The sequence below is a fragment of the Limulus polyphemus genome, unplaced genomic scaffold (genome assembly GCF_000517525.1).
Source record: "Limulus polyphemus unplaced genomic scaffold, Limulus_polyphemus-2.1.2 Scaffold1667, whole genome shotgun sequence".
In the NCBI taxonomy this organism is placed as follows: domain Eukaryota; kingdom Metazoa; phylum Arthropoda; class Merostomata; order Xiphosura; family Limulidae; genus Limulus; species Limulus polyphemus.
In genome coordinates this window covers 108,464-118,561 of record NW_013667277.1, presented here as the reverse complement: position 1 = coordinate 118,561, position 10,098 = coordinate 108,464, and the positions used below count along the sequence as shown (strand labels likewise).

Below are 10,098 nucleotides of genomic sequence, written 5' to 3'. Positions count from 1 at the left end.
CTTTACATGTACAGTGTAAATATCATAAGAGATAACTGTGTAAATGTTGATGAATATAACCATAGCACAGAATCTTAATTTCTTCTTACTTTATATGTGCTATACACTAAATTGATTTATGTCATGTTTTCTGTAAGTCTATTACAAAAGATCTGTTAACCTATACAACAAATTAATAATTATAGAAGTGTCAACTACGTGAGAAAGATTTTAATTGTAGTTTGAATATAATTGCTTAGTGGTAAAATAACTTAGGTCGACAAATACAATAATTGATGATATTTATTTTGAACAAAAATTTAAAAAAAGATACAGAAAACTTGAAAGAGGGAAATAACCTATTGGCTGAATTTGAACCATATGTTTGAATAATTTAAAAGTGACAAACACATTTACAGGGAATTGAATAAGTTTATGGAGGTGAAGAAACAAGTTTATCACAGTATAACGTACATAATTTTCCATAGATATCAAGAATTTTGTAAACGATTATTAACATAAGTTATTAGAACATCAGGTATTGACTAGAAGTTTGAGATGTATAAATACTTCTAACATATAACAATAAACATTACGAACTCACATTAATTCTTTGCATACATACTATTACATTAATCAGAAACAACACTGTGAAGACTGAGTTATACGGATAGTTTGAAAGCAAGTCTCACGAGTCTGATTCGTTATAGTTGAAATCACGTACAACAGAGAAAATCATAATAGTTTCAACTTATATAACCGTCAAACAAACTGTCATCATCAAACCATAAAATCCATACGATAAAACGGTAATTACAATTACTTTATTTTCATCTATGTAAATATCTAAACATGAAATCTTATTGCTTATTCAAAACAGACTGTATCACTCTACAACACATATTCAGTGTCAAAAGCTGACTATAACATGAATATTAGGTAAAACAGAAATGCCGAAAGCTTAGTTGAATTTAATGTCGCATAACATTGGAAAACAAAACATTGAATGCATGAAACACGTTCGTTCAACGTCTTATGAAATATGCTTATATATGTATATATACGTATATATTTATTTTTATGCAGTGACATTTCTACGTTTGAAGCCAAATATATTTTTTTAATTCTAAAAAGCTTATTGATGCAGTTCAAATGTGAATTATTTTCATTCAAAACCTATATTTACATAGATATAGTTTATTATGATAAATGTATTATATTTTAATCAATCTTATCGGCTTTTAAAATTTCTCTACATTCCTCATACTTATCATGATTAATTTTGTTCTTAAATTCCCGCATCTTGTTTTTATATTATTTTTCACAAAAACACCAATAACTCACGAAGATCTATAATGCTGTCTAAGACTAAGGACGTAGAACAGTATGTTATAGCTCCGGTGTAATCTGAATACATGTACAACTCTGTAAAACAAAATAGAAAAAGCACATTTCAAACTATTCTTCTCAAGGCAACAGAATGTTGAAAGAAAGTTTTTACGTATGAACTAAATTTAATGAATAAACAAACTTCGCTGAACAGTTATTGTTCTCTACTATTAGCAAATATCGAACATTAGGATAATCTGAAGGTTTCTTTGTTTTTTTATAAGATCAAAGCCACATTGAGCTATCTGCAGATACATTGCAGGTAATCGAACCCCGCATTTAAGTGTTGTAAGTTCTTAGACATAGCGCTGTTCCACTGGGGAACTAACCCGAAAGGATAATAAAATTATCTGTCATTATTTGAAACAAAATACAAAATTATTTTCTTTTATCAATTTGTTTGACAGTTAAAAGTTTATAATTTCCCGGCAGTCTTTTAGTTGTTTTTGTGTTTTTCTTAATCAGATTTTGAGTATTGACAAAGTATTGTAAATGCGATGCTGTTTTATCATTCAAGACAATGATATTAGGGACATATTTTGCTCGTGTGCCGGGTCCGGGTCAAAAAGCACTTGGAATCTATTGTAATGCATGACTTTGTGCAACAATTGGCACTATCTTGTTGTTTAGAGATGGTTTACTTACGCTGTGTTTAGAGATGAATTCTCTAAAACTTTATATTTTCTCACAGTTTCAATTACATGGCTTTCTATCACGCAACACGTTTCATCTAAATACATAAAATAATGAAATATTAAGATCTGAGGGTCAAAAGGTGTATCAGGATGCTAAATAAATGTTTGGATGATTAACAGGATGACCAGTTGTTCATGAAACCATTTAATTCAAAGAAAACATCTTGGACCATCAAAGTTATTTGATGCAGAATATTTAACATATATTTGGCCAGCCACAGCATTACTGCTTGTATTTTTACAGACATGTAAAATATACACTTTTCACTTTTTATGGCATGTTCATTATTTATATCAGCCTAAAATGTTGGTGAAAACGTTTTGGCTATTTAATGTTCTGATCATATAAAAAATAGTCTGTGCAAAGATAACAATTATTTTGGTGCGATGCTCTAGTTAGATACGGAAACATCTTCGGTAATGGATTTGTTTATGTCAGTTGAAAGAATGGTAGCCAAAGATTAAGATTTGCTGCAAAGAGGCATTTTAACGTTCAACTGAACTCTGACTTTGGAACATAGTAGCTAAAACAAAATTCATTAATTGTGATGACCATATCATTGCTAAAGTACTTCTTGCAAAAGGTATAAATTGTCTTTGAAACATAACTGATTAATATTACTTTCAAGTTTAAAGATCACAGGCTTATAATAAATGAGAAACTTCACACAACAGATGGCGCTGTTCCTCTAAACATCTTCCTTCATTGTATGTACAGCTGCAACGTAAAAAGAATGATGACTGTTTTTAAGAGATTTCTCCAAGAATATTGGGTTGATTTGTCGTTATTGTTATCTGAAATTTGAAAATAATTATTCCATTTTCAAAAAGTTTTGTTACATTCGAATGCTTTGTACTCAAATCATTCGAAGACACTATAAGTTATTTATAATTAGTAATCAAATCACTCAACGACACTATAAAGTATTTATAATTAGTAATCAAATCACTGAACGACACTATAAGGTATTTATAATTAGTAATCAAATCACTCAACGACACTATAAAGTATTTATAATTAATAATAAAATCATTCAACGACACTATAAAGTATTTATAATTAGTAATCAAATCATTCAACGACACTATAAAGTATTTATAATTAGTAATCAAATCACTCAACGACACTATAAAGTAATTATGATTAGTAATCAAATCATTCAACAACACTATAAAGTATTTATAATTAATAATAAAATCTCTCAACGACACTATAAAGTATTTATAATTTTATCTCAAGCACACTAAGAACTTTTGTGAAATAAAAAGACATCCTTGAAAGATAAATTTCGAACAAATAATGCAGTTGTTCAGAAAATCTTCTATACTAAGTATATTTAGAAAGCCAGATAACTGGACGATGTTTTAACTCATTTGAATGTTCTTCTTCATTATACTTATTTTTCTAGGAAAATTTCCGTATAAAACTAAATTGATATTTCAGCATTTTTCACACTTGAACTTTTAATGAAACAAAAAAGAAGGAAATATAGCATATAAATCATTTATTATCTTTGTTTTCTACATTTTACCGTTATCATAATTATTATTGTACACAAGCATTCTAATTTTAAAACAAATCCCATAAACCAAAAGTAATACTTACTTCCCGAGGATGTTTCAAAGATGTGAAGTCCAGACGTTTGTTGATGACCTCCAATTACTGTCTCTTTACTGGTGGTGTTTATAACCTTCGACAATGTAGCTGTACATTTGAGTCTCATCTCTCCTTTGTGGAAATGATGGCCTCTGACAGTAAAGCGCAAACCTAAAATTGAAGATTTTAATCCGCCTTCATGCTCTGCAACTGGGTAGTGCATCAAGGAAATTGGTTGCGCCTAGAGAAAAAGAAAGTACCAAAACGTTATGGAAGAGAAATGTCCAGAATTATGTCACACTCGGAAGAAACAGATTTCTTGCATCTCTAATTTTAGCTACTTGTTCAGATTTCTTGCATCCCTAATTTTAATTACTTGTTCAGATAGCTTGCATCCCTAATTTTAATTACTTGTTCAGATAGCTTGCATCCCTAATTTTAATTACTTGTTCAGATAGCTTGCATCCCTAATTTTAACTACTTGTTCAGATACCTTGCATCTCTAATTTTAGCTACTTGTTCAGATACCTTGCACCCCTAATTTTAGCTACTTGTTCAGATACCTTGCATCCCTAATTTTAGCTACTTGTTCAGATACCTTGCATCCCTAATTTTAACTACTTGTTCAGATACCTTGCATCCCTAATTTTAGCTACTTGTTCAGATACCTTGCATCCCTAATTTTAGCTACTAGTTTAGATTCCCTGCATCCCTAATTTTAGCTACTTGTTCAGATACCTTGCATCCCTAATTTTAGCTACTAGTTTAGATTCCCTGCATCCCTAATTTTAGCTACTTATTAAAAAAATAAGAACAATACTCAATATTTGAGGTACATTTCAAGCGACATCTGGTATCAGAATTCGTGTCTTCGTCTTCGATTCTTAATCAGATATTTCAAGTAGTTGAGAATAGATACTAAAGAACAAATTATAAAATTAAAAGATTTGAAGCTAGGAGCTAGACAGTTAATCAATATACATATATATCTTTCACACAAATATAATAGTAACTTTTTAAGAACGAAGGTGAAAAAAAAATAAGATCAGTTTTTGTAAAATACACGCCATTTAATTACTTTTGAATACATTTTGAAGTACCTAAGCTTCTAAAGTCTACATTTAAACGAAAGATTGTGAGAAGTGTTGTGTAGTTAACGCAAAAGATGGAGCCCCGAATATTAGTATTATAGTATTATATTATAATACTTAGTATTATATTATACAGCAGAAGCTTTTATTTTTAAAGGTTTAACAGATTTTTAAATATTGATATTATTGAATATTTTGGAAATATTACATTTTAGATAAAGGTTTATTTGATAAAAGCGACTTCATTTATATTTACAAATATTTACTATATAGTATAGATCTATAACGGTGTTAAAACTGTTACGTCTTGTTAACTAAAAATTGTGTTTTCCTAAGAAAACAAAATCATAATCATTCAGTATCAAACCCACTAACCTTCCAATACAGTTGCTTATGAGACGAGATTGACCCAGTCTTAACGTGCCGAACTTTGGATCTGCAAGTCCAACGGTCGCGTATCGTTATCGTAATAAAAAAAAATACGTAAAAATCGTGCTCCGCTCTCTGATGCCGTATATAAAGAGTGAGGCCAAACCCACTATTCGGAGCAGACAAAAGTATTTCAAATGTTGGCGGTGGGTGCTGTTCACTAGCTATTTTCCCTCTAGTCTATCAGTTCAAAATTATGGACGTCTAGCGCAGATAGCTCTTGATTAGCTTTGCACAAATATATGAATATAAAAAAATAACAATGTTTTTTTTTCTTGATATTAACCTACAATGTAGAATGTATAGAGTATATTACCTAATTGGAATAAACCTGCTCTATTTAAGCTGTTAGATGGACATTTCAAACAATAATATATTTTACTGTGCTATAAGTCGACAACTATGTGTAATTATACCAGTCTAAAGATTTTTAGAGGATACTGTAGATCAGAAATCAAGTATTGTTGTTCATTTTTTGAATACTGATTACCTGTATTATCATGTGCTATAATATTATGATGCTATTAACATGGTGCGAAATATGTGCTTAATAATATTTTTACTTTTTTAATGAAATGTTTCTTGAAAACATCCTGTTCGTGAATATAAATAAAATACGTGTCTGTGTTGATTCTATTTTCGCAATATTTTTTCTACCTTAGTTATATTGTTCGGTATAGAGGAGGAAATCAGAAAATAAATATATTTTTTTATTCAGTAGAAACCAGCAAATATACAATGCAGGTAAGATAGTTCAACAAACTCGTGAAACGACTTGAACTTTCAAGTTTTGTCTGCTTTCGAAGAGTTTATACGTTTGAAAGGACTCTAGTTTCTATATTTTTTACACTGTGCTGGATAAAATGCTGACTCGCAAATCACACGATTCTTTTCTTGCAATATCCCAATATCCCCCAAGAGAATGACATAAACAGTATTATAGGTATAAGTTCTGATATATATCATTTTTCGTGAGAACATGTCTCGCTCTGTGTTCTCAGTTGTTGTTTTTTCATTCCTCACATTACTATGAAGATTAACAATCTCAACTGAAATCATTTGATTAAAGTAATTTTTGTGAAGAGCTACCATTACGTTTTCATAGATATATTTGGGAAGTAACTGATATCAATGCAATTAATCTATTGTTTGAATAAGTTATTTTTTTAGTAGAGTTATTAAACTCCTCTACTTAGAACCTAATATTCTTAGAAATCTAATGAAAAAGCATTAACACGAAGTAGAAGTATGTTAAACGCTCTTCATTTAATAAGACACGTGACCAGAGAACAGATCTACAGTTTTTTTTTATTACTTTTGATTAATGGGGAATTTTAAATTGTGACAGATCATGAACAAGTTAATTGTTCCTACGCAAACAGCAAATGTTGGCGGAATTAACTTTCATAAATGCATCATTACTTCTTAAAGTTGCTTAGTTCTTGTCTTTCTTTTAAAAAGTAAATTAATTCAGTGTAGATTAAGAAAAATATTAATTAAATGGTAACATATAACATATTTTTTTATCATTGTATTCGTTATGTTTCAGTTGATTTCCGTGCTCATATTCTGTTATGTCGCTTTAGATAGATGTTATGAGGTAAAATTTAGATGGTTGGCTTATTATGCAACTATTTATGTATTTTCGTTTCTTTTAAAATCACTACTGTCAGATTCAAACACTGACCATTTGAATCGACTTTTTCCAGGAGTGGAGTCTATTCAGCTGTAAAATAATTATAGATGAAATACCGTATTCTACTCAAAACGTAGTCATTAAAATGAAATTAATAATTATTTAGAAACAAGTATATGGACTTGTATATAAATGTAGGCGCTACTTTAGGAATGACTACTAAACAACCGGTTGTATTTTAAGAATGACTACTAAATAACCGGTACTACTCTAGGACTGACTACTAAACAAATGGTACTACTCTAGTAATGACTACTAAACAACCGACACTACTCTAGGAATGACTACTAAACAACCAGTGCTATTCTAGTAATGACTACTAAACAACCAGTGCTATTCTAGTAATGACTACTAAACAACCAGTGCTATTCTAGTAATGACTACTAAACAACCGGTACTATTCTAGTAACGACTACTAAACAACCGGTACTACTCTAGGAATGACTACTAAACAACCGGTACTACTCTAGGAATGAATACCAAACAAATGGTACTATTCTAGTAATGACTACTAAACAACCGACACTACTCTAGGAATGACTACTAAACAACCAGTGCTATTCTAGTAATGACTACTAAACAACCAGTGCTATTCTAGTAATGACTATTAAACAACCGGTACTATTCTAGTAATGACTACTAAACAACCGGTACTATTCTAGAAATAATTACTAAACAACCGGTACTACTCTAGGAATGACTACTAAACAACCAGTAGTATTCTAGGAATAACTACTAAACAAACGGTACTACTCTAGGAATGACTACTAAACAACCAGTACTATTCTATGAATGACTACTAAACAAACGGTACTATTCTAGGAATGACTATTAGACAACGGATACTACTCTAGGAATGATTATTAAACAACGGATACTACTCCAGGAATGACTACCAAACAAATGGTACTATTCTAGTAATGACTACTAAACAACCGACACTACTCTAGGAATGACTATTAGACAACGGATACTACTCTAGGAATGACTATTAGACAACGGATACTACTCTAGGAATGACTACTAAACAACCGGTACTACTCTAGGAATGACTATTAGACAACGAATACTACTCTAGGAATGACTACTAAACAACCGGTACTACTCTAGGAATGACTACCAAACAAATGGTACTATTCTAGTAATGACTACTAAACAACCAGTAGTATTCTAGGAATGACTACTAAACAAACGGTACTACTCTAGGAATGACTACTAAACAACCAGTACTATTCTATGAATGACTACTAAACAAACGGTACTATTCTAGGAATGACTATTAGACAACGGATACTACTCTAGGAATGACTATTAAACAACGGATACTACTCCAGGAATGACTACAAACAAATGGTACTATTCTAGTAATGACTACTAAACAAACGGAACTATTCTAGGAATGACTACTAAACAAACGGAACTATTCTAGGAATGACTATTAGACAACGGATACTACTCTAGGAATGACTACTAAACAACCGGTACTACTCTAGGAATGACTACCAAACAAATGGTACTATTCTAGTAATGACTACTAAACAACCGACACTACTCTAAGAATGACTATTAGACAACGGATACAACTCCAGGAATGACTATTAAACAACGGATACTACTCTAGAAATGATTACTAAACAACTGGAACTATTCTAGAAATGACTACTAAACAACCTTTTTGTCGTTGATAAACCAAGTGAGTGTCGCAGGTTTTCTATATTTGTTCGAAGAGCAGTTAACATTTACCAAATCACCAACTTGGTACTTGGAAAGACCTCCGTCAATTGTAGGACCATCAGCGGCTACAGAAAACAAATAAATACTTTAGAAAAAAAATTACAGAGCATAAATTATCTCATAAAAATGTATCTTTCAGACAGTGTTCCAGACTGCATTTTGTCAGTTCTGTCTCCTTAATGAATATATACAATGCATGTAATGAATAAATTAAAAGCTAAAAAAATAAAGAATGATAACGACTTGTATCATGTGGAATGAAAATTACAGTATGAGACAAAAATACACCTCATGTGAAAAAGAAAAGAAATCTGTAACATATATATATATAAAATCATTGAACAGTTGGTTCACTGTATAATATCGTGTAATGAATTAGGCGCAATGTTCTAACATTATTCATACACCTAAAGTAATTTAGTTTACTGTATGGTGATTTAAAAGGATTCAAAAACTCCATAAGTATCATATAGACATCACCATTATAACAGGGCTAACTGTATTTCTTTGGTTTGGTGACCCAAGCTGTGCTGATAATCCTGCAATAGGCGATAGTTTGTTTGTTTTTTTATGGATTTCGCGCAAAGCTACACGACGGCTATGTGCGATAGCAGTCCCTAATTTAGCAGTGTAAGACTAGATGGAAAACAGCTAGTCATCACCATCCACCGCCAACTCTGGGGCTACTCTTTTACCAACGAATAGGGGGATTGACCGTCACATTATAACGCCCCCACGGCTGAAAGGGCGAGCATATTTGGTGTGACGGGGATTTGAACCCGCGACCCACAGATTGCAAGTCGAGCGCCCTAACCACCTGGCCATGCCGGGCCATAGGCGAAAGTGCAGTCCACAGCAGAGGATACGGCCAATCAAGGAATGCATTAGGCTTCTACGTCACAGATTATCTTTTCAATTTTACCCTCGGTGAAAAAAAAATCTGAAATACACATTAATACATATTAATGTGGTTTAACTTTGAAGAAATAAACTAAGCGACCGTAGCAGATAAATGGCTACTTAACGTAAAATTAATTTTCCTACTTAATGCTTAAATTGCTCTTCTCGATAGAAAACCTTAGAAGCTCGCGATTATGGAAAGTGTTTACACTTAGTCAAAACTTCTAAAAGCACAACTATAATCAACACGTCAGTTTCAGCTACAAAACTAAAATCGGGAAGTATTATTCTATAATCAATACCGTTTATTTGTAATTTGATATTGCAAAATAATTGCTAAAGAGCGTGAACAGAGAGTAACAATCTTTATTTTTTTCAGATTCAAAACACTATATGTTTTACAGATTTTTTTCTTATGAAAAAGCATTCAAGTTTTTCTATAGGATATAAAAAGGCACACATTCTTAAGGAGGACTACTTGATCCTTAATAATCCCACAAAGAAATGTAAAGATGGCGGAGCCTTTATTCCACATAAAGGGACATTCTACAAATCATAAGGTAAAAAAAATCTATCTAAACACATTTT

General features: G+C 31.4%; 1 protein-coding gene across 2 annotated transcripts in view; it reads right to left on the bottom strand.

The window, feature by feature from the left end:
• Nucleotides 1-268: 268 nt before the first annotated feature.
• LOC106464496 overlaps nt 269-10,098 on the bottom strand; it is a 61,822-nt gene continuing 51,992 nt past the window's right edge. For both annotated transcript variants that reach the window (XM_013924642.2, XM_022392225.1), the window contains exons 6-8: nt 8,548-8,675; nt 3,670-3,901; nt 269-2,858 (exon numbers count right to left, since the gene is read on the bottom strand). In XM_013924642.2, coding sequence (XP_013780096.2) covers nt 2,767-2,858; nt 3,670-3,901; nt 8,548-8,675 — 452 coding nt within the window. In that variant the 3' untranslated portion in view covers nt 269-2,766. The remainder of the gene's footprint in view (nt 2,859-3,669; nt 3,902-8,547; nt 8,676-10,098) is intronic.